The sequence below is a fragment of the Lepidochelys kempii genome, chromosome 7 (genome assembly GCF_965140285.1).
Source record: "Lepidochelys kempii isolate rLepKem1 chromosome 7, rLepKem1.hap1, whole genome shotgun sequence".
NCBI classification, from domain to species: domain Eukaryota; kingdom Metazoa; phylum Chordata; order Testudines; family Cheloniidae; genus Lepidochelys; species Lepidochelys kempii.
In genome coordinates this window covers 72,599,582-72,625,332 of record NC_136386.1, presented here as the reverse complement: position 1 = coordinate 72,625,332, position 25,751 = coordinate 72,599,582, and the positions used below count along the sequence as shown (strand labels likewise).

The following is a 25,751-nucleotide window of genomic DNA, read 5'->3' as shown; positions in this document are numbered from 1 at the left end:
ACGCCTGGGGGAGGGACAAAAAAAAAAAGCTGCTTGGCCAAAATTTTTTTTGCTTGGGGCCGCAAAAATCCTAGAGCCGGCCCTGCCAGGGAAAATGGAAATTTCTGCCAAAGCTTTTCTTTGTACTTAATTTGCTTTGGTCTGGGATGGTAATGTGTATTAGTGTTCAATACAAAGAAGGAGTCTCTGAATTTTGGGACATTATCATGACCTTGAGCCATGTTTCCAACCCTCTCAATTTTGGTTTCAGTTTGCAGGCTCAAAGCTTTACCTGCAAGTATTTTATTGGCTGACTGAGGTCATTTAGACCTCAAATAACTTGACTGGCATGTTGAATCAGGTCGTTAGGCATCTAAATGGTATCAATTTTGGATATACAAGGGGAGACTGCTTCTGAAAATCTAAGGCCCTAGATAACTATAAACTCCACTAATAGACTGTTCCTAGACCATTATTTTGTTTAATGTTTGTCTTGTTTGATATTAATTACAGCAGCCTTGAAAAAATCCTCTCCCCAAGGGAAAATCATCTTAGAAAAGTGAGTACAGTATCATTTATTTTTTCAGTCTCATGGTCATTCTAAGGGTGGGCAAGTAGATTATGTTTCTGGACATCTACATTCTTATGATAATTTTACACAGCATGTTTCTATTTCCAAGGCTTTATAATCCACCCTGGACAGTTGCTCTGAACTGAAAATTTCATAGGTGAGGCCAATAACTAAATGTAACAACAAAAATGGAGGGGGCAGGGAAAAGGTCAAAGCGGGAAGGAAGAGGAATCAGTTTACACATGAACTTGAATAAGAAATTGAACTAACATCATCATCCTGGGAAAATTGCTTGTAATTAGTGTTAAAATGGAAGCATGTTCAACATCCTAGTTCAGATAGCATTTATGCAAGAAGGTTCAGCAATTATTCAAACGGTAAGGGAACCAAGCAACAACACCACCAATTCAGTAATGAACAGAAATGGCACCATGTCAGTTTAGCGCTTGTAAAAAGGAGCAAAAGAGATAAGTGGGTCCCAAATGGCAAGGAAACTGGGCTCCCTGCCTAGCATTCTAACTGTAATAATTTCCAGAGGAAGAGTCTATTGAACCAGCCGTAACATTTTACAGACCATATATCTATAGACAGTCTAGTGCCTTTTGTTTAATTAACACAGGTCTCCATCAATGTGGCTATTTCACATATCCAATGCCAGTTTTTCACCAAAAATAACACAAGAATATTACATGAAGTGTTAACTCCACAAGAACTGACTCACAAAGGCTAGGCTCTCTAAGCGTCCATTAACCAAACAGGCTGGAAAGTTGAGGAACTAAGAGGCTACTGTCTCAACAACCTAATGAACAGTGTCCCCCTAGGGAAGTATTTAAATCTGACTTTTCAATCTAAGATACAGTGTTTTGCAGATGCATTGTGGTACTCTGTCTCATGAAACTCGGCATTTATGACACAGGAATCACTTGGCGAAATTCTATGGGCCTGTGTTACCCAGGAGTTCTACATGATCCCAATGGTCCCATCTGGTCTTAAGATCTATGAAGTAACCTGTCTCCCAGTGGGCAGGTTACTTGAATTCTGCCTTTTGAACCATAAGAGTTGCAAATGAAACTTGACATGCTCAGGGGCAGAACTGTAACAATTCCTTTGAAACAGAGCCTCATCCATTGTTATTCACAGCATCACCTTCTGGAGATTAAGGTTGTTAGAAGATCAGTTTCAAACAGATTTGTGGTTTTCATCATTTCCTAGTGGATGAGTATTCCCATCAGAAAAAAACACCTCTACAAGTGACATTAATTAGCAATCTTGGGCCAAGTACCAAATGAGCCATGGAGCCTGAATTACCCTGTACTTTTAGAAGTGACTACTGTCATGCTGTCTGGAGTGACTCATAAGCAAGAATACCAACCTCAGGACAGACTGTTAAGAAGCAGGGCACAAACTCTAAACTGATTGTGAGTTGTATACTTAGATTTCACCAATCAAGTAACAAGTGTAAACTGCTAAGCCACTATACAGCCTCAACATGGATTCACGGACAGTCTCCTGGGCATTCCAATCTTCCTTGCCACCTAGGCAAGCTTGACTCTGTGAAAGATGGTCACTTTACACCAAAGATCACAAAATATTCAGGTTACTTTCAGTCCCAAAGGACCAATAACTTACCCAGGTCAATTTGCACTCTAGAACTCACACTAAAGACAACACTTGTAGCTAATCCTATAGTAAACTAAGGATTAGCTCTGAAAAAGAAATAAGAGTATTTACCAGGTTAAAGCAGGTAACATACATACAAATGAGTTACAATATTCGGTTCCAAAAAATAACAGAAACTTCTATAATAAGCAAACTTTGTGTCCTTTAGGGCTAACCCAAGCTAAACTGTTAGAGACTCCTCACCCCCCAGAGTCCAGGCAGCAAAGGAATCATAATTTCTCTTTTAACAAGCCTTTTTATTCCCTTCCCCCAGAATTCAAACCGATGGGATAAGTGCCTCTGCACTTAACCTCTTCCTGGGTGGATGGAGGGGAGCAATCAACAAAGTCTTTGTTCTACAATGGCCCATTTGGATTCAATAGTCTTTCCTGATGAGCAGGAGATAACACCTTCTGTAGGAATCCCCCATTTTGCATTAGGTGAAGGTTTTTTTTTTTCCTTTTTGGTGAGTTACATAGGCCATGTCTGCACTACAGAGTTTGTTGACAAAAGTTATGCCACTTTAATTAAAGCACTTTAATTAATATGCTGTTGCATGTCCACACTATGCTCCTTGTGTCGGCAGCGCACATGCACACTAGCAGCTCTTGCATTGACAAAGAGAGCAGTGCACTGTGGGTAGATACCTCATTGTGCAACTGGATGCAGGGTGCTTTGGGAAGGGTTTTCTATGCCTCATGGGGCAGGTACAGCATCACATGATGCAGGTTTCTCAATCCCATTGTTCCATGGGCATCCTACTAGATTGCCAGCTGCTTTTCTATTGAAGTATGGGGGAGGGGAGAGGTGGAGAGTGTGTGTGTGGAGAGTGAGAAACAAAGTGTGTGTTGGGAAGTGTGTGAGAGACTGTGTGGGGAGAGTGTGTATATGTGAGAGAGACAGTGTGTGTTGGGGGACAGTATGTTGGCATGCTGTCTCTCTAAATTCAGATAGCAGCCTGAGCATCCAATCCTGTGGGAGGGGGGCAACAACCCCCCAACCCCTGGCTCTGCACAGCAGAGCAGTCTCTCCCCTCCCTGCCCCTGCAGCAGCAGCTTGCTCTGCCTGCCTGCCGATTCCATATTAATGGTTCTATGATTCAGAGTTCTCCCATAGCTGCTCAGCTGCCAGGAGCAGCATCCTCAGCAGCTCTGTGAGCATTCCAGGCTGAGGAATGTCAAATCTTCCTGGAGCTTTGAAAGGGGAGGGGTGCATGGCTGCAGGGCAATTGAGTTCAAAACAGTGAGCAGAGTGGTCACGGTGGGTACTGTGGAATATTGAAGGAGGCCAGTTATGGTGACATAGCAAACAGCAACGTCTCCACTGACACTTTGTCACTTTAACTTTGCTGCAAAAAGCTTTATGCCTCTCATCGAGGCAGTTTTATTTTTTCAGCAAAACACCAGAGTTTTGCCACCAAAAGTAGCTTTGTAGTGTATGCACCTCCACTATTTTGTCAGCAAAAAATGCCTTTTGCCGACAAAACCGTGTAGTGTAGACAAGACCATAGTTTCAGAACAAACATTTTACAGCTATAGAGCAATTTTTTAAAAGGGCTCCAGAGGTGATCCCAGCAATTACAGGCCAGTAAGCCTGACTTCAGTACCAGGCAAACTGGTTGAAACTATAGTAAAGAACAAAATTGTCAAGACACATAGATGAACGTAATTTGTTGGGGAAGAGTCAACATGGTTTTTTTAAAGGGAAATGATGCCTCACCAATCTACTAGAATTCTTTGAGGAGGTCAACAAGCATGTGGACAAGGGGGATCCAGTGGATACAGTGCACTTAGATTTTCGAAAGCCTTTGACAAGGTCCCTCACCAAAGGCTCTTAAGCAAAGTAAGCTGTCATGGGATAAGAGGGAAAGTCCTCTCATGGATCAGTAACTGATTAAAAGATAGGAAACAAAGGGTAGAAATAAATGGTCAGTTTTCAGAATGGAGAGAGGTAAATAATGGTGTCCTCCAGGGGTCTGTACTGGGACCAGTCCTATTCAATATATTCATAAATGATCTGGAAAAGAGTGAGGTGGCAAAATTTGCAGATGATACAAAACTACTCAAGAAGTTAAGTCCCAAGCAGACTGCAAAGAGCTACAACAGGATCTCACAAAACTGGGTGGGCAACAAAATGGCAGATGAAATTCAATGCTGATAAATGCAAAGGTAATGCACATTGGAAAACATAATCCCAACTATACATTTAAAATGATGGGGTCTAAATTAGCTGTTACCACTCAAGAAAGAGATCGTGGAATCATTATAGGTAGTTCGCTGAAAACATCCACACAATGTGCAACAGCAGTCAAAAAAGCGAACAGAATGTTGGGAATCATTAAGAAGGGGATCGAAAATAAGACAGAAAATATCATATTTTGTCTATATAAATCCATGGTACACCCACATCTTGAATACTGTATGCAGATGTGGTCGCCCCATCTCAAAAAAGATATATTGGTATTGGAAAAGGTTCAGAAAAGGGCAACAAAAATTATTAGGGGTGTGGAATGGCTTCCATATGAGGAGCAATTAATAAGAGTGGGACTTTTCAGCTTGTAAAAGAAACAACTAAGGGGGGATAGGATGAGGTCTATAAAATCATGACTGGTGAGAAGAAAGTAAATAAGGAAGTGTTATGTACTCCTCATAACACAAGAACTAGGGATCACCAAATGAAATTAGTAGGCAGCAGGTTTAAAACAAACAACAGGAAGTATTTTTTCACACAGCGCACAGTGAACCTGCAGAAATCCTTGCCAGAGGATGTTGTGAAGGCCAAGACTATAACAGGGTTCAAAAAAGAACTAGATAAGTTCATGGAGGATAGGTCCATCAATGGCTATTATCCAGGATGGGCAGGGATGATGTCTCTAGCCTCTGTTTGCCAGAAGTTGGGAATGGGCAACAGGATGAATCACTCGATGATTACCTGTTCTGTTCATTCCCTCTGGGGCAGCTGGCATTGGCCACTGTTGGAAGACAGGATACTGGGCTAGATGAACCTTTGGTCTGACCCAGTATGGCCGAACAGACAAAGGGAGCAGGTCTGCCCTTTTTATAGAGTCACATTTTTTATCTTAATCTGCAGTTTAACCCTGTTTTACAATCTTCTGGGATTTGGTGTTTAATTTATTATCTTGCGGCATCTGATATGCCACAAAGTAGCACTGTTCACTGCCATATTATATGCCTGTCAAGGTTCCTTCCCCACTCTGAACTCTAGGGTACAGATGTGGGGACCTGCATGAAAACCCCCAAGCTTACTTTTACCAGCTTAGATTAAAACTTCCCCAAGGTACAAACTATTTTACCTTTTGCCCTTGGACTTTATTGCTGCCACCACCAAGTGTCTAACAAATATATAACAGGGAAAGAGCCCACTTGGAAATGTCTTTCCCCCCAAAATCCTCCCCAAACCCTACACCCCCTTTCCTGGGGAAGGCTTGATAAAAATCCTCACCAATTTGCATAGGTGAACACAGACCCAAACCCTTGGATCTTAGGAACAATGAAAAAGCAATCAGGTTCTTAAAAGAAGAATTTTAATTGAAGAAAAAGTAAAAGAATCACCTCTGTAAAATCAGGATGGTAAATACCTTACAGGGTAATCAGACTCAAAGCATAGAGAATCCCTCTAGGCAAAACCTTAAGTTACAAAAAGACACAAAAACAGGAATATACATTCCATTCAGCACAGCTTATTTTATCAGCCATTTAAACAAAACAGAATCTAACGCATATCTAACTAGATTACTTACTAAGTTCTAAGACTCCATTCCTTTTCTGTTCCCGGCAAAAGCATCACACAGAGAACCTTTGTTTCTCCCCCCCTCCAGCTTTGAAAGTATCTTGTTTCCTCATTGGTCATTTTGGTCAGGTGCCAGCAAGGTTATCCTAGGTTCACCTTACAGGTGAAAGGGTTTTTCCTCTGGCCAGGAGGGATTTTAAAGGTGTTTACCCTTCCCTTTATATTTATGACAATGCCTGATCCTGCAAACAGTTTTAATAGAGTAATAGAATCCAAGGCCTGAAGGGGCCATTGTGATCATGTAGTCTGACCTCCAGTATAACACAGGTCATAGAACTTCCCCAAAATAATTCCTAGAACAGATATTTAAGAAGAATATCCAATCTTGATTTAAAAATTGTCCATGATGGAGAATCCACCATGACCCTAGTAAATTGTTCCAATGGTTAATTACTCTCTCAGTTAAAAATATATGCCTTATTTCCAGTCTGAATTTGTCTAGCTTCAACTTCCAGCCATTGGATCATGTTATACCTTTGTCTGAAGAACCCATTACAAATATTTGTTCTCCATATAGGTACTTAGGCTGTAATCAAGTCATTCCTTACCATTGTCTCTGTTAAGCTAAATAGATTGAGCTCTTTGAGTGTATCTCTATAAGGCATTTTTTCTAATCCTTTAATCAATGTTGTGGCTCTTTTCTGAGCTCTCTCCAATTTATCAACATTATTCTTGAACTGTGGACACTAGACTGTGGACACTGTATTCCAGCAGCAGTCGCAACAGTACCAAATACAGAGAACAGAAGTAATACAGCCTCTCTACTCCTACTTGAGGTTCCACTGTTCATGCATCCAAGGATCACATTAGCCTTTTTGGCCACAGCATTGCAGTGGGAGCTCATGTTCTGCTGACTATCCACTAGGACCCCCAAATCTTTTTCAGAGTCATTGCTTTCCAGGATAGAGTCCCCCACTGTGTAAGTATGATCAACCTTTTTGTTCCTAGGTATATACATTTACGTTTAGCCGTATTAAAACATATTGTTTGCTTGCACCCAACTAACCAAGCTATCCAGATCACTCTGTAGCAGTGATTTGTCCCCTTCATTATTTACCACTCCCCCAATTTTTTGTGTCGTCTGCAAACGTTATCGGTGATGATTTTGTTCTCTTCAGATCATTAATAATTTGTTTTAAATTAGTAAAAATTAGCATAGGGCAGGAACTGATCCCTTCGGGACCCATCTAGAAACATACCTGTTTGATAATGATTCCTCATTTACAATTACTTTTTGAGACCAGGTTTTAATCCATTTAATGTGTGCCATGTTAATTTTATATCATTCTAGTTTGTTAATCAAAATGTCATGCAATACCAAGTCAAATGCCTTACAGAAGTCTAACTGTATTACATCAACACTATTACTTTTATCAACCAAACTTTTAATGTAATAAAAAAATCGAGTTAGTTTGAGAGGATCTATTTTCCATAAACCCATGTTGATTAGCTTTAATTACATTAGCCTCCTTTAATTCTTTGTTAATCGAGTCCCATATTAGGTGCTCCATTATCTTGCCCAGGATTGATGTCAGACTGATAGGTCTATAATTACTCACATCAGTCCGTTGACCTTTTTCAAATATTGGCACAACATTAGCTTTCTTCCCATCTTCTGGAACTTTCCTGGTGTTCCAGTACTTATTGAAAGTCAACATTAATGGTTCAGCAAGCTCCTCACCCAGCTTTTTAAAAACTTTTGGATGCAAGTTATCCAGACCCGCTGATTTTAAAATGTCTGACTTTAGGAGCTGCTGTTTAACATCCTCCTGAGATACTAGTGGAATGATATGACTACATTATCTGTCTTTTTCCCATATACAGAACAGAAAAATTTATTGAATATTTCTGCATTAGGTACTGATAATTCTACCATTACCAATGCCATTGTTAGGATTCTTTTTGTTCCTAATATATTTTTAAAAAGTTGTTCTTGTTGTCCTTAACTCTGCTGGCTGGAGTTTTCTCCTTGTGTCCCTTTGCTTCCCTTATCAATTTTCTATAATTCTAAGCTTCTGATTTATATTTATTACTATCAACTTCCCCTTTGTTCCACCTGTTATATATTATTATTTTATTTTTTATAGCTGCCTTTACTTCCCCTCTAAACTTGGTCAGTTTTTTAACCAATATGGCCTTTCTTGATGATGGGATTGCAGCTTTTAAGGCATCTAGTAAATAGTTCTTAAACAATTCTCAGTTATCACTCACATTTTTCAAATTAAATTCTTCCTCCTAGCTGATCTTGCTCATAATTGTTTTCAGCTTTGTGAAATTGGCCCTTTTAATGCACCAAGTATATATATCACTGGTCCTGACTTTATTCTGTTCAAACTTTATAAATGTGATCAAGTCATGATCACTTGTATCTAAGTTACCATTATTTTTTAGTTTTGTGATGAGTTCTTCTTTATATGTTAAGACAAGGACTAATAGAGAATTCCCGTGTTGGATGCAACATTTCGCTCATGTGAGTAAGAGTGTTTAGGATAGAGCCATGTAACTATGGCACTATAGCTTATCTTAAGCCCGGAAAGGTGCTACTGTTCCCTTCATACAATGTGGTGTTTTGATATAAAAACTACTTTCCCATAAGAAACCAGCTAGTTACTAAAAACAAAAATAAAATAAAGCCCTGTACAATGCGGTAAATGTCAGATGTGTTGTTTGGAAAGGTCAGGAGACTCTTACACTCCATTATTTCAATGGGGCTTGCATTAAATGAGTACATTGTTTGTCTAGGGAATAAGGCTGTGTCTGATAAAGAACAGCAGAACTAAAAAGAAGTATATTTTTTAATGGTAACACAGGAACTAAAGCTTTGATTAGTGTCATACATGGGAAAAGTTTGCCTCAGAGACTCAACTGCAGAAACAATGGGGAACCATGTCAAGCACTAAAGCAAAGACTGACGTCACCTGCCAGGAGAGCAGCTTAGCAATTAGTAGGAGGGAAGGAAGCCAGCACAGGAGTGGAAATGGTATGGGGAACACAGCTGAATGAAAAAGATTTTGACTTCACTGTTAGGAAGGTTCACCAAACCACACTCTTTGGGTTTGTCAGGGTATGCAGAGTATTTTTTGTTCCCTGAGTTTGACACTCTTAGAAAGAAATGTGATTGCTTTTGAGACTTCCGCTATCCCTGACGCTAAACAAAATTCTTTTCTTGGAAATCAACATATTCCAGTGGCCCCTGGAATTTGAGGAATCCTGCAGTACTCTGAAAGCTGAGTGGAGATTCAGGGTATGTCTACATAACAAAAAAAAAAAAAACCCACGGCTGGCCCGTGCCAGCTGACTTGGGCTCGCGGGGATTGGGCTGCGGGGCTGTTTCACAGTATTGCCAACCTCAACCGTTCAAAAATCATGAGACTCAAAAAATAAATAAATAAATAAATAAAAATAAACATGATTGGTCTAACAATCACAAGGTTCTTATAAAAGAAATCATGATTTTTGTATTCGACCTTCTGATTTTTGATCTCCCCCTGTCTATTCCCTGTGTATGTGTGATTAACACAGTACTGTTTACTCTTGCGTATTTATGGAAAGGAAGAGGATTTTGGCTCCTGCAGGAGCTCTCTCAATAATGCAAAGAGCTCTTATTTTTATGCAGTTGTGGAGCAGGGCCTGCAGGTATCGCCAGTATCTCTTGCCCTCCTACACCATGGCAGTCACTTGTTCCCATCGCTGCCAAAGTTTGTGCAGCTCCATGCAGGACATTTTTCACCAATGTGAAAAAGTCACTAGTCTCCCCTAAATGGTCCCCTGCCACTGTTTGGGGCAGAGGGGAAGACAACCACATGAGGAACATTAAAGATTTGCTCGCTGATGAGGAACATCACGCATGGAGCTGCACAAAACTTTACTTCCCCCCAAAAGTCAATGAATGCCCCATATTTTTTGTGGCCCAGCTATTTCCTCATATCCTGCTGCCCTCCTACAGGAAGCCCTCACTCAGGATTGGGGGATGCACAGGAAGATGATGGAATCTTAACTCTACCTTACTCCTGGTCAGAAGCAGCAGCAGTGGGAAATGAGAAGGAGGTGCTGGTGGAAGCTGAGCCATTTGGGCAGCACTGCTCCAAGCAGCTGATGAGAGAGGCAATACACAATCATGGCAGAGGAGGTGTATTGAAGTGGCTCCCCAAAACAATGTGCATCCCATGGCAGTGGGAAGAGGCGGGTCCTGGGGCTGACAACGATTTTTAACTAAAATTAAGCCTCACTCATCTTGGTAAAAAATCCTGACATTTGAGTGTTCTATCGCAAGATCATGAGTGAGGCTTAATTTTAGTTAAAAATTTCATCTCTCATGATCAGTTCATGAGAGTTGGCATATCTGGTTTCATTGCTGTGTAGATTCAGCTGGAGCCCATGCTCTAGAGCCCTGTGTGGTGGGAGGGAGACTTAGAGGACCTAGGACTTGTCTACAGCTTCACCTCTGTAGCACTTCAGAGAAGATACTACGTTTTCCAACAAGAGGGCTTCTCTTGTCAACCCTGAGAGACAGTAGCTAGGTCAATGGGAGAATTCTCCTGTCAACCTAGCACTCTCGGTCAGTTTAACTGCATCACTCAGGGTGTGGACTTTCAGATCCCTAAGTGACACAAGCTATACTGATACAATTTGAAAGTGTAGACCATGCCATAGAAATGTCTGCTTTTCACTGGACTACACCATAGGCCAAATCCTGAAGTCTTTATCCTGTCCTTACTCACTGAAGGCCAGATTCTCAGCTGGCATCAATCAGGGTAGTTCAGCTGAAGTCAACAGAGCGACGCCAATTTACTCCAGCTGAGGATCATCATTTGGCTCAAATAGCTTTGACTGATAAAGGATGATATAAAAACTGAAAGAGGCTTGAAATCAGTGGGAACTGGGCACCTAAATACCTTTGAGGATTTGGACCTTACTGCTGAAATCAGAGCTGAAAGCCTGGGCTGGGTCCTGTGTGCTTTGCAAGTGAGAATTGGGAGAGGCTTTCCCGCTCAGAGACTCACTACATTCTTCTGAGCTAACAATGCAACTTTGCTCAACTGCCAACTCTAACGAGTATTGGATCCATTCTGTGTGAAGTCTGCCAGGTTCAGGCAGGGATGTGCAATCATGTGGAAACCTGCATTTAAAATAGGACTCTTTTGCTCTAGTGCTTTTGTTCTTTCCCAGTGAAAACAATCCACACTCCATGAGTCATCATCATCTGTGCTGATTTGTTTACCCCTCCCAGATACTGCTCCAAAACAAGAAGTTCCTTATGAGTTGTTAATCTAAAACAATGCATGCACGGGGTGGCGCGAGGGGAGTAACTGACTGCACATATATTTATTCAGAAGTGTCCAGATTCAGTAGGTATTCCAGTTATCAGCCTGAAATCCTCATAAACAGATCACAAAACAGACCTGGTAAGCAGACAATTCCAAATCACCTGCGCTGCAGACTCTGCAGTGGTCCTCTATGAGCTATTAGACCAGCACAGAAGAGCCAGAGCTCAGTGCACTACTGCCTTGACTCCTGCTGGTTGCTCCCCTCCTTCAGCAAGGCCAAAACCACCCCCTTGGGATCAACCAGTTGGGAGGGGGAAATCTACTGGTTGGGGGTGGCAGGGCACCAGGTATCAGCAGTCACCGGGGAAGTCATATCTGGGTGGATGGCATCCGGATCTCCTCTGTCTGTCAGGGCTCAGCTCCCTACCAGGAGATAACTGAACAGCTGGTGTGCCTAACTCCTTCAAGCCCAAGAACTGCTCTGTTTCTATTGAGGGCCAACAGTACTAGAGGGTGGAGAGGGGACGGTTCCTGTATCACCTAAGCAGTTTCATACTCCAGCATGGCAATGTCCTTTAGGAAGACTGGCTTGGAAAGGAGAAGAGACTGAGGGTAAGGGAAGAAGATGTGTGTGTATGTGTGTGTCTGTATGTCTCAGTATTCAGGGCATTTTGACGGTTGGGAACATTGGTTCCCATGTGTCCTGAGAGGCTGTAGTCAGGTGGTCTTCTGAAAGATAGGCCAGCCCCAGCAAAGAATCAGGTCCAGCACTCCAGGATGTAGTCGGTGGTTGTCAATCCTTGTGCTTCAGAGCCGGTACCACTGACTGAAGCAATGTATCCTGTAATCAAGGTGGGCCATTTCCAGCACAAAAAAAACACTATCAGAGGCTCGTTCACCTGCACATCCACCAATGTGATATATGCCATCATGTGCCAGCAATGCCCCTCTGCCATTTACATAGGTCAAACTGGACAGTCTCTACGTAAAAGAATAAATGGACACAAATCAGATGTCAAGAATTATAACATTCATAAACCAGTCGGAGAACACTTCAATCTGTCTGGTCATGCAATCACAGACATGAAGGTCGCTATCTTAAAACAAAAAAACTTCAAATCCAGACTCCAGCGAGAAACTGCTGAATTGGAATTCATTTGCAAATTGGATACTATTAATTTAGACTTAAATAGAGACTGGGAGTGGCTAAGTCATTATGCAAGGTAGCCTACTTCCCCTTGTTTTTTCCTACCCCCCCCCCCCCCCGCCCCGGACGTTCTGGTTAAACTTGGATTTAAACTTGGACAGTGGTCAGTTTGGATGAGCTATTGCCAGCAGGAGAGTGAGTTTGTGTGTGTATGGGGGTGGGGGGGGGGATGTGAGAAAACCTGGATTTGTGCTGGAAATGGCCCACCTTGATTATCATGCACATTGTAGGGAGAGTGGTCACTTTGGATGAACTATTACCAGCAGGATAGTGAGTTTGTGTGTGTGTTTTTTGGAGGGGGGTGAGGGGGTGAGAGAACCTGGATTTGTGCAGGAAATGGCCCACCTTGATTATCATGCACATTGTGTAGAGAGTTGTCACTTTGGATGCGCTATTACCAGCAGGAGAGTGAGTTTGTGTGTGTATGGGGGTGGGGGGGGTGAGAGAACCTGGATTTGTGCTGGAAATGGCCCAACTTGATGATCACTTTAGATAAGCTATTACCAGCAGGACAGTGGGGTGGGAGGAGGTATTGTTTTATGATCTCTGTATGTATATAAAGTCTGCTGCAGTTTCCACGGTATGCATCCGATGAAGTGAGCTGTAGCTCACGAAAGCTCATGCTCAAATAAATTGGTTAGTCTCTAAGGTGCCACAAGTACTCCTTTTCTTTTTGCGAATACAGACTAAAAAACGGCTGTTACTCTGAAACCTATTTTTTTGCACACTTCACCCTCCAGCTTAGAGGTTTTCAGCAATCCTGATCTCTTAGGATCTGTACGTGAAGGCTCACCTGACATGGGGGAGCAATTGCATCTTTTATGGACAGATTTGGACAGGGATCAGTCCTTGTGACCATGAGAGTGCACCTTACTTTAATAGAAGCCCTGGAAGAAGAGTCCTTGAGCTTAGCAGCTAAAGACTTTGTAAGTTCATACTTGCAGGGGTGCTGCTTGTCTGTTGGGGCCAATGTACAGGGAGGTCTCCCTGGCACACATAAGAGTGCGGTCTCATAGCCTTGTCCATAAGGTGTTTCCTTAATCAAAGCTCACAAGCTTTGCATGTTTGCAATGGAAATGAGCGACAGATGCCTCACTTTGCAGAAATATGCAACTCACCCAAGCAGTAGAGACAACATTGGTGATCATTGCTCTCGGAGAAGGAGCAAGGGCAAAAGACACAGTTCTTGAACCCTGGGACTCTGGGCATAGGCCTAGACTATGGGGAGAGAGTTCCAGTAGGGGGAAAAAAACAAGCTATATGGACTATACTATAAAACTCTAACTATATTAATATACAACTATAAAATTATTTACAATACTACTTACAGGCTACCAAAAGAGAGAAGCTGGAGAAATCTGTTGACTCAGTGATTTCAATTGAAGCCATGCAGTGGTAAGAAGGAACTGGTGGGGCGTTGGCCTGCACTGCCTCTGATGCCCTTGGTCTGGAGCACGAGGAGAACTACTGCCCATGTGTGACCAGCGAATGCTGCCTGTTCAAATTTTCGGACTCAGACACATGGCTCACACCCACATGTGGAATATACCTAGGGAAGACCAGCACTGGAAGAACTACAAACTACATGAGGATTTTATCTCTGATTAGTTACTATGAGTTAGCTAACATGAGTTCAGACCGTGTTTTTTTTCTACTGGAGAGACACAATTTGGTTATGTCTTCATGACCAAAAAAGGTAGGTTTTTTTATAGCATTAGCAATCCTGCAGTGCAATCCTAGTGCAGACAGCACAGGCCGTTTTTACTGCAGTATAGCTAGGCAAAGACACCACTCTATACCACGCCCATGTTTGACCTTGTCCAGCTACACTGCAGTAAAAACTATAGACTTCTCTCCACCAGAACTTTACTGTACAGCAGTGAATGTACATTTGTTATGACACTGTAAAAACACATTTTCTTATGGCAGTGAAAACATAGCCTTACACACCCAGGCAACATGTAGGCCCCAATCCTGCAATGCTGCTGAGTTCAGTGAGATTACTCGCATGTGTAAAATTACCAAAGCATAAGTGATTGCAGGATTGGGGGGTCTTAGACTCATTACCACAGAGTCTGATATCCTTTCTCAAGAAAAATTCCCATTTAAGTCAGTGAGAGTTTTGCCTGAACAAAGCCTGCAGAACTGAACTCTGAATTGCCTTTTCCATTCATTTTATTACCCCTCTGTGTGCACAGGTTTTAGCTGAGTTGCCCATTCACACCTGTTTCTTAATGATTATAGTCTCACCAGAGTCCATTTCTTTAATTATTTTGCAAATTCCAGTGTTCTCTACCTGAGCAGAATAGGGAATTTGTCAGACTCTTAACATTTTTCTTTTCCCACAAGAGCACAAAAGAAGGCAGCCGCATAATTGTTGCCGCTGTCGGTGTTCATGTGAAAAATAGGGGTTTGCTTTCTGCCTGGATCTCCACCGACTTAAATGGAGTTACTCCTGGTTTACACCAGTGTGAAAGGGGAATCAAACCTAATACCAAAAAAAAAAAAAAAAATCATGTAGTATTCTGTCTTTGGTCTCTGTGCAAAACCCACATTGACATGAATTAGATATCTGTGAGCAGAATACAGGTAGAATATTGCATTAAATTAATCCAAGCAAGGAGAAATCATGTCAGTTTATGTAACCCATATTTTTTTCATCTCCCAGCATTGCAGAAAGTAGAGTGCTGTGAATGTCTAAAGATGATGCACAGTGTCTTAGTGGGAACAGGGCTTGCCATGATAAACACTGATTTTTCTTATAAGCAGTAATTAGCATGCAAATACCATGTGCTCTTTTACCATATTAATTAATCTTCCTGCCCTTTGGGCATGTAACTGAAAGGTTAGCAGAAGGACAGAATGCTCATTGAAGGAGGTAAGTAATGATGTATGAATCATGATGTTAGTGACTATGTCCTATGGAATGTCTTAACCACTAATCTGTAGTTAGAGCTGTTTGTGAACCAGCCCCATTTGAAAGGTTTGGCCAATTGAATAATTGAATTTAGAAGCTTTACTGTAAACAGGGTTCAGGAGAGAAGGCAAATTAGGCTACATTTTATTTTGAGAAGAACACGTCTTTTATTGCAACAGTGTTCTACATGAGATTTTTCTCTTTTCACAAAGTGTCCACAATCATCATTTCCCAATTCACATTATCCTCACTGCGAAGCAAGTGATCCAGCCACTTCAAAGGCTAAATAATTTGGATTTTATCTTTAGAAGTAATGGTACAAATTCATCTCTGGAGTAATGCCACTGCTTGAGTCTCAGGGCTTGTCTGTATTTCACAACAGCAATCGGTGGCTGGCAATCAGCGTAGCTGCACGGATGCTGAAGTGCAGATGAGGGCAAGCTGGGGTTTGCATTGATCGAGCAATCAAGGCTCTCTAGCACACCTCATGCACACTGAAGCTTGCCTGTGTCTGCATTTTGGAGTGAGCACCAGTGCAGCTACACTGATTGTTAGAGCCCTACCAAATTCATGGTCCATTCTGGTCAATTTCACAGTCGTAGGATTTTAAAAGTTGTAAATTTCATGATTTCAGCTATTTAAATCTGAAATTTCAGTGTGGTGTTATTGCAGGAGTCCTACCCTGAAAAGGAGTTTGTGGGGCTTGCAAGGTTATTGGAGGGGGGGCTGTGGTATTGCTACCCTTACTTCTGTGCTGCTGCTGGCAGCAGCGCTGCCTTCAGAGCTGGGCACCTGGAGAGCAGCAACTGCTGGCCAGGATCCCAGCTCTGAAGGCAGAGCCGCTGCCAGCAGCAGTGTAGGAGTAAGGATGGCATAGTATAGTATTACCACCCTTACTTCTGCGCTGCTACCTGCAGAGCTGAGCCCTCAGCCAGCAGCCACCACTCTCCGAGCACCCAGCTCTGAAGGCAGCAGTACAGAAGTAAGGATGACATGGTATGGTGTTTAGAGTAGCAGCCATGTTAGTCCGTATTCGCAAAAAGAAAAGGAGTACTTGTGGCACCTTAGAGACTAACCGATTTATTTGAGCATGAGCTTTTGTGAGCTACAGCTCACTTCATTGGATGGTTTGCCTCCCATGCCTTGTGGTAGGCATTCCGCAGCTCCTTCACATTAACCCTGCACTGCAGTGTGTCCTGGTCGTGGCCCCTTTCTGTCATGCATCGTGAAATCTGTCCATAGGTATCATAACTCCTACGGCTGGAGCGCAGCTGGGACTGGACAGCTTCCTCTCCCCAAATGCTGATGAGGTCCAGCAGCTCGGCATTGCTCCAAGCAGGGGATCGCCAGGTGCATGGGCCACCTGGAAAGATGCGCTGAGACCACTGCACGCGTCACTGAGCAAACAGGAAGGGGACTTTCAAAATTCCAAAGGAATCTACGGGGTGGGGCTACTGTTGGTCACCTGAGGGCAGGGCAGTGGAGATCAAACCGATGACCAGAGAGGCGAGAACAGGCATTGTGGGACACCTCCCGGAGGCCAATCGCAGCGCTGTCATCAATCACTCTCTACACTGACACCACAGCGCTGTACGCCTCTTGTCAGGGTGGTTTTTTTTACAGTGCTACAACTGCACAGTTTCTGCTCACTCAGTGGCTTGGCACTGTGTACACCTCGGGAGTTACAGCCACAGAAAGCTGCTTTACTGTGCAGAAACTTGCCAGTGTAGACAGGGCCTAAGCTATTGCTAAGCAGACAGTGGCTGCTCCATTTGTTTGCACAATCACTGCACTGCCAGCATCTGAGCACTTGAGCATCATATAATACCTAATTGTATTTCATCCAAGCTAATTTTATTTCAAGCAGATGTTGTCTATGTTCAGTGTGAACTCTCCACATATGAGAAGCTGGGAGTTTTCAATGATCAGCCAATTCCTTAAAAAGTCCCTGTTTTACTTTTATAGCAATAAACTAGTCAACATGAAACAGGGCTTGATTAAATTGATGGGTGTTTTCCTGTAAAAGAAGACAAGGCAAATAAACTATTGAGCTAGAGCATTGTTCTGACTTCCCCTTGAAAAAGAATGATGGGGATTTTGTTTTGTTTTTATCTCCATCCCCTTCCAACACTTTGGAGAGTCGCTGCACCCTTATTTTGTCACTCAAACAGAATTATCAGAATGTGGAGCTGCTGGCTTTTGACCTTCCCCACAGCAGACTTAGGAGCAGTGTTAAAGGAAGGATAGGGTGTGTGCTGTTGTGAGATAATGACACACCTGGAGTGATTTTGGGAAGGCTTCATATAATCAAGAAAAACTTATATCTAGGCCCTGATGTGTGTTACTGTAATTATCAAATAATGGGGGGGGAGGTTTTTTTTCCCAAGTTTTTGCTTTTGCTATATTTTAAGAATTGCTGTTTTTATTTTAGTGAACCCATTTTCACAATATAGAAAACTGCAACAGATTAAGATTCTCTGTGTGTGAGCTATAAGGCCAAACCATTCTCCTGTGCCTGGCTGAAGATTCGATAATTCCAGCACAGCAGCCAGATCTTACCTCTAATCGCACCAATTATAACTTCTATAGCTGGCTCATAGAACATTAACTTAAATGCTTGGTTTGTTTTTGAATCAAAATGAGAACAGATCACTCACTAAGACTAAATGGAATCTGAGTGGGCAGGTTTACTTCTCTGAGTTTTAGCCCCATGAAGACCAATGGAATTTAAGCTATAATTCTGCTCAATCGTTGGAACATTCAGGCATTGGATGTATAGGCTAATGATTTTAAACCATGACTGATCTGAGGAATAATCTCTTAGTAAGCATTGCATGGTAGCTCTACCCAGTGAAAATATGCTGAAGCTACATGCTATGTGGATGTTCATTATAAAGGCACAGCATTTGCTCTTCAGCTGGATCTTTGAAAGTAAGAGAAGTTCTCGGCAAGGATCTAGAAATCCTACTGGGGCAAAGAAATCCACTTTTCTTTTCAAATGCTGCATCACAGTGTCCCTGGCCTTGTATAGATGTGGGGTGAAGAGCATAATAATAAGCACCCCTATTCCTCCTGCACTCCACTGCACATCACATAGCACAATCCTTTCTTGAGCTCTCCAAGGAATGATGCAACTCGGCACCATGCCCTGTATAGGTCTGTGACTATACGCTGCAATCTAGCTCTTTATTGGACACTGCTCCAAATTAGGCAAAGACTCTTCCAAGGTGGCTTGTTTGTTTAAGCTGAACTTTAATAGTCCAGTCCTGTAGTGGTTAATAATGTGAAAGCACTGCTATCCTATTTGCTAGATGTGTTGGCCTTTTCATTAGGCACTAATCTGAGACTGCCAATTGGCTACAAACAAGAGTAGCTAACATCTGGGTGCTGACATACCGCAACTTTAAAAGCCCCTCTTTGGCTCCAATGCTGGGCTACTTCTGGAGCTTCCTTGTACCTCGTCACACCCTCAGGCTGCCCTCTAAGAGACCATCTCCAGAAGCAATAAGGCTGATTAAAATAGCAGACTCTTCCTCACCAGCCCTATATTAGGCCATCTGCTGTACAGTTAGAGTGAGTAGTACAAACATTCCTATGATCTATTATGGGAAAATAACCAATGATGGGGTTTTTTGTTGTTAGATATATGTGCAATCTAGAATGTGTTTTTTCTATCCTCCTCTCAAAGTCACATCTAACTTGGTGAAGGCTGGGGAGGAGAGACTCAATGGACTGCTCAATTTAACTCTCTTACGCCCCTGACCTCTCCCTTTATCCTGCTGGGAAAATGGGCAAGTATGATCCACTGAAGTCAGCTATCTAGGAGATATTTGGGTCTCACGACCAAGAAGGGCTCTCTGTGGTTGACCAGTTCATAGAGAACAGAGCTGCTCAAAATATTTCAATATAAATGATTTTCTTGAAAAAATGGCCTTTTTTTTTTTGGCTTGTTCAAATGTTTTTGTGGAAACACTGCTTACCTTGAATTTTTTTTTAAATATTTTATACAACATTTTTCATGTTTTCCTTTTCATTTTTTCCTGACCTCTTTTTTTTCTCCTGTTTCCTTGTTTTCCTCTTCCCCTTCCCAGTAATTTTGGAAAACTAATTTACTTTTTCACAATGACTGGGAGGAGAAAAGGAAAGAAAAAAATTTAAATATATATATATAGTTTTTAAAATAAAAAAAAAGGAAAACAATTACAATCTATTAAAATGGGTTCAAAATGAAAATAACTTTAGAATATTGACATTTTTCATAAAATAGTTGACCATCTCACAGAGATAGCATTCCTGGCCATAGGCAACACCTACAGCAGGGGGTTCTCAAACTGGTGGTCGTGACGTTTCAGGGGGTCAAATGTTATTACTTGGGGGTTGTCAAGCTGTCAGCCTCCACCTCAAATCCTGCTTCACCTCCAGCATTTATAAGAGGGTGAAATATAAAAAAAAATGTGTTTTTAATTTATAAGTGGGGGGGTCACACTCAGAAGCTTGTTGTGTTCTATCCTCCTCTCAAAGTCACATCTAACTGGGTCACCAATACAAAAGTCTGAGAATCACAGATGTACAGAATTGTTCAATCAGTTTTTTGTGTTCATACGGTCACTAATCCTACATCACAAGTTACTTGCACATAGAAAATGACTTATAGGCCAAGAGGATAAAAACTGCAGGCTTTCCAAAGTGCATTGATGAATTATATGTGCACCCATTGAAATGATAACCTATTACCATCCACTTCTTACTATTCTGCAGCTTTGTTTACCCATTGGTTATCCACAAAAGAGTCTGGGTCACAAGCACCTGATCTAAATGCTGAGCACTAACTTTTATGACTTCTATTCTTCTTGAACTCTTTCTGTTAGAATAGTCTTGTTATTTTGAGGGCATTTCAATGCTGAGGTGACACATCCATGCATCTGATGAGCTGTAATGAAACACCTCATCTTAGGTGTGGAGCCATCACCAGGCATCTGTTCTCTCTGTCTGGTTATCTTAGGCTTTTTTAACATACCAGTCACTGTGATATCTAGTTAAATTCAAACAGATGCTGTGAACAAAATAATGCTCTATTTGTTTTAAGGGGACTTCTGGCTTATTTTACAATGCTTGCTGCCTGTTAAACAAGCATGGAAAATAGCAGGGTGTGGGAAATAATCATAATTTTTTGTAGGATTGAGAGGATATAATAGGTAGAGATACTACAGAGTTATCTTCTGTTTCTTTAGCAGGATTCTGAAATGGCAGTGTGCTCTCATTTCAAGGGTAAACCTAAGTCTGATGGACAAGAGCTTGTTTTACCTCACTCACTGTAGCTACTTGTGCGGTGTTTTATCTCCATCTTACCACTTATTCACCCCCAATGCTTCATCCTATTCATATTCTGGTGGATGTAGAAGCCCAACTTTTCAAAGTCAAATATGGTCAACGGGTCACAGACATTTACAAATGCTTAACTTGTTGCCTGCAATTTGTGAGCAAGCTTAACTGGATACCTGAGCAAAATTTCTATGAGCACTTTGGCTATCTGCACGTGTATGGTACATGTATGCCTGTGCAGAGTCCTTACTTTGATAATCTGGACCAGAATCTACAACTTGGAGTGTGAACCTCATGAACGGAGAACAGCATAAACAACTACTGTCTCCCTCCACTGCCTGCTTTGGAAATGGTCTTCTCCAAGCAAAGCATAAATCTCTTCATGTATCTGAGGTGTCTCCTTCCCCAGAGTCCATGTATTCGAGATGCCATCAGCCTATAAACATCACTGCACTCCCTGTATTCTGTTGGAGAGCAGGACTGGCAATATGACTCAACTCACCCTAAAACCTCATTCTTCAAGGTCCCCTGAGAAGGAAGTGTTGTACTTCCCAAAATGAAGCTGGAAATGAGGAATGGATGGTGCTATACAAGTGGTTACACAGGTAGAAAAGGAAGAATCCCATTATGCCAATAATTTTATAGTGGCAGATCTTTCTGGCTGTAAAGCTCCTGTTAAACGTCAGTCCTTATCAAGAAGCCTGAAGTGTTTTTGAAATACGATTTCACTACTGTCCAGCTTTATGGTCCAGTGGGTAGTGCCTTGCAGTATCACATGAAAAAAAAAGGGTAACCTTTTTGGCTTGCTTCCCTATGCTAGAATGGGTCTGTGAGTGTTTTAAAGGCATTATGCTTAATATTTAGGATAGGGTGTCTCATTATTCAACAGTACCTCTTCTGGACAATAAAGGACTGACACCAACAGGCTCAAAAGAAAGACTGAAAAATAATGACTGTGACAGACAGTGGAGAGGACTTAACTATGCATCTAGGTAAGGCTTTGAAACAAGTCAATCTCCGATTTTGTTTGTTTGTGTCAGAGGGAAGCATAGTATTAACAAGGTTTTATTTTTGTTTGCTTGGTGTGTAGATTGATTTTTGCTATTTTCCTTTCCGCAAAGGCATTCAAAGAAATTAATAAAAAAACTTGTCAGTACATCCTAAAGCATGAAGCTGTGAATAGCACTCACTGTGCTGCTGACCCAGATTGGGCTCTGCAGTATCAGTCAGTGATTCAAAAACAGAAGTCTAGGTAGGAGATTGAATGACTCTTTTATCGCAGAGACCTACTTACATGTCCTCGAAAATTTTGAAAAATATTCTGCTTGAACACAGTTCTGCCAGAACACACACTTCTCACACACAGATTGGCTTTCTTTCCCCTGTATATGATCACAAACAATATTTACCTATGGATCGTTGTTGTTTTTGGTTCATGTCCTCTTGATACTTATTTATTATCCAATGTCCTAATTCTCTCTTTCTGGTGACATCCCAATCATTCTGCTCCCCTCTGTCCATTCTCAAGGCCATAAATTATAGCCCCTCATTGATAACTTGGGACGGGATCACACCTGATCATATGCTGCAGAACCGTTCATTCAGATTCTGAAACAGTACTTGGTTTCATCACATTCACACCGCTTATTATTCAGCCTGGCCCTGATTCAGCAAGATACTTACATACATTCTTAAAGTTGAGGCATGTGCTTATGTACCTTACTAAATGGGGGCCTATCCACAAACATTTATGTGGACATATTTTTGTTCACACCAATGCCTGGAGAATGGCTGTTTGTACCAATACATGTATCCACATGTGAACAGAAATAGACATTGTTCATTATTCTCTATTCATTCATTATTATTTCCTGTCCTCTTCTTAAAATGTGTTGCCCAGTCAGGGAGTAGAAACAATACCATGTGATTCTCGTGACCAATCACATGCCACAGACAATGAACAGTGCATAATCAAAATGAACATTTTTCACCCCCATTCTAGACTGAAATCTGTCTGTACACACTATTCAGTCAGTACTTCCATACAACAAGTAAATGCACATGCATAAATCAGGATTGGATTGAGAAGAGAAAAAATGGATACATTACTGAGTTTATTTAATTCAGTCAACTCTACCTCACTACTATTGCTTGTCTGTATTACAGTAGCAGCTTGAGGCCCAAACCAATATTGGGACATCATTGTGCTAAGTGCTCTATATGCACATGATAAGCACACTCAGCCTTCCTATTCTGGAATGAGGAACAGAGCCGAAGTCTTCCATGGTTTCATCCTCTACAGACTACTTATTTTGCTTTTCATTTGGCAGCTGTAACATCTAAACCCCACCTGTTCAGACATGGTATAAACCTGAGATTCTGATCCATCCTTTATAGGAGACTCTCTCTTTCAAGCAGGAGCCCAGGGCCATTATAGGCAGGAGAAAATATCCTACTTACCCATTTCTGGACTGTGGGGTTCCAGCTTCTGAATCATCTCTCTCTTCTTGATGTGATGGTATGGTGCTTGAAAGATGGTCTGGGGTCTCCTCCTTGAGCTTCTCCATCTCCCAATCCTCCTGTGATATGGGGGACCGTTGAAGATATGTAGATCTCCCATAAACTGAAGGCTTTGAGCTGTGGAAAGAGCCATCTTCGTATCCATTTCTTGAATGTGTGACCAGCTCCACCAGTTCTACTGAGACACAGAGGAGCAAAAGCTTCACTATCATTATGGCTTTTCCTAACCAGCCACACCTGCCTCTCATTCTCCTCCCTGAAGCTCAGACTGAATTCCTTCTGGAATGCCCTTGTAATATTTTTAAGTTAAAACTTGGAAGAGGGAAAAAAAGGTTTTGTAACAAAGAGCGGAAAAAGCTTTCAACCCTCCCAGTGACTGTGGAAATGTCAGAGGCCATCAAACAATGTGAGGCTGGGTTCCTGTGTGGAGCTCAAAAGACTGAGAGAGGGGAGAAAAGAAGTGGGGGAAGGGTCATAGTTTATTCAAGGAACTTCTGATTTTGGCTGCCTTCTAATCTTGTCTGTGAACAGGAATTTAGTCTTTATCAGCTGCCTTCTCTCTGGGGCACAGGAAAAGGATGTTAGCTTTAAAGGAAAGGAAAAGAAAGAAATGAAAATATTGAGCGATGTAGCAGATTTCCAGTGTGGTGTTCCCAAGCCCAAGAATATGTCACAAACCAACCTGCTATAGCATCTGCTCACATATTACGGCTATGATTTAAAGGATGGAAGGCACTGGTTATAATTTTTAGCATAGTTATAGTACATATTACAAGCTATTACTGTGCCCACCTCTGGGTTGGATGGTATTCTCAGAATGCAATGATAGGAGAGCCTGGGTAAATAGATATTAAGGGATTTGTAGAGATTTCTTTCCATAGTTTGGATGGGATTTTCAAAAATATTCACTGTTAGTCTATCACTCCCCGCCCTTGAAGTCCACAGGCATTTTACATCAGAGTTATGCCAATGTTAAACACTTCTGAAAATCCCAGTTTGGGTACCCTCTCTTTCCACTTCCTTTGTGTGTGGAACCTATATGATGAGTTGCCATTAGTAAAGTATCAGTATTTGCCAACAGCTACCACACAGTAGAAACTGAGATCCTGACACATTTCACCCTACTTAGAAAAGGAAACATCTGTGGCATCTTGAATATCACTGTATCGTAACTATTGGCAAATGTTGATTTTAATGGTAATCACTGTGCGGTTTCTATTGTTACTGTATAGGATGCCTCTCTTGCCTCACTGTCTTGCAGTATGTAACACTCTCATGTGTTTGAGGATAGCGTTTTTAGGAAAGACTCTTCATAAATTAAGAGACTGGTGCTCTGGTGTATATTTGGATGCATAATTGTTAGGTCATGCACTGAATTCATACGCAGTGTGAATGGAGGATACACATGCAAGAATGCTGCATGTCCTTCAGACTGTGGAATGTGAATGTGTTCAAACTATTCCAAAGCACCTTAAAGGTAGGGAGCGTAGAGTCCTAATTCTACCCCCAGCCTTTCTGATGGCATTAGAAGGTTTCACCATTGAAATTAGTGGAGTTGCACACCCTTAGGGCTGAATTTGGGCCTCTCTCTCTTTTTGACTTCCTGCCTTTCTATTTGACAACAGTAACCAGATGAAGGAGGAAATACCAGTTTCTGCCTAATGTCAGAGTCTACAGTAGACTTGAGCGCTGTCCAGCCAACAGCAACTGAGCAACCAAGAGGTAAGTGGTGCAAAACAGACTTGAGAAAATATATCTCCAGGGAGAGAATGTGTGCCCGTTATAGTCACCTCTCCAGAGACATGAAACCACAAGATAAGGCTCTGGCTCTGCAAATCTAAAAGTAATGAGCATCTTCCTTCTGTTTCCTTCCTGTCTTTCTGTTGTATTTCATGTTTGAGTGCATCCCATTATGATACACCTTACTCTCAATGTGTGACTATTTAATGAGAGATGATCCAGATACAAATGTACTTGTATTACAAGTAACTGTCAGTGTTCAAATTACTTTGTACACCTTTAACCTGTTCAATATGTTTGTGTGTCAGCTGAATCCCTTCACTGACAAAAAACTGAACCAAACATGAAGAGTCTTAAAAACAAAGCTGCTATAATAACATGGGTTCTAAAGGAGAAATTTTGGGCTACAGATAATAATTACTGTTCCAATCAATACCTACTTCCAAACCCCATTAAGCTCATCTTTCATCACATATCTTTCCATTCAGTCTTGTCTCATCTATTCAGTCCTTATCCTCAATCAGATTAGACATATCACATGTAGAGTATATGGCAGTATTTCTGTGTCCTATGACTGTTTTTGGAGTGTCTAGGCCTCACCTCTCTTTTGGGTATTAGAATTTATTTTATGCAGCTTTTAAGATATGCTGCTTAGAAATGAAGCAGCCAAAATATACAGATTACACATCCATTTGCACATTAATAATGAAACACATTTTTTTAATATGAATGAAAAGTGCTAAAATATTGACTATCCTG

The 25,751-nt window shown here is 41.6% G+C and overlaps 1 protein-coding gene and 1 long non-coding RNA gene across 2 annotated transcripts in view; one reads left to right on the top strand and one right to left on the bottom strand.

Moving 5' to 3' along the window:
• MMRN2 (multimerin 2) overlaps positions 1-23,527 on the bottom strand; it is a 45,448-nt gene extending 21,921 nt beyond the window's left edge. The window contains exon 1 of the mRNA XM_073353333.2: positions 23,193-23,527. Within this exon, the coding sequence (XP_073209434.1) occupies positions 23,193-23,500 (308 nt within the window). The 5' untranslated portion in view covers positions 23,501-23,527. The remainder of the gene's footprint in view (positions 1-23,192) is intronic.
• Positions 193-25,232, top strand: LOC144930745 (uncharacterized). The gene is made up of 3 exons (XR_013636072.1): positions 193-538; positions 21,622-21,724; positions 24,878-25,232. It is a non-coding gene; the product is annotated as an uncharacterized LOC144930745 (long non-coding RNA).
• Positions 25,233-25,751: the final 519 nt, after the last annotated feature.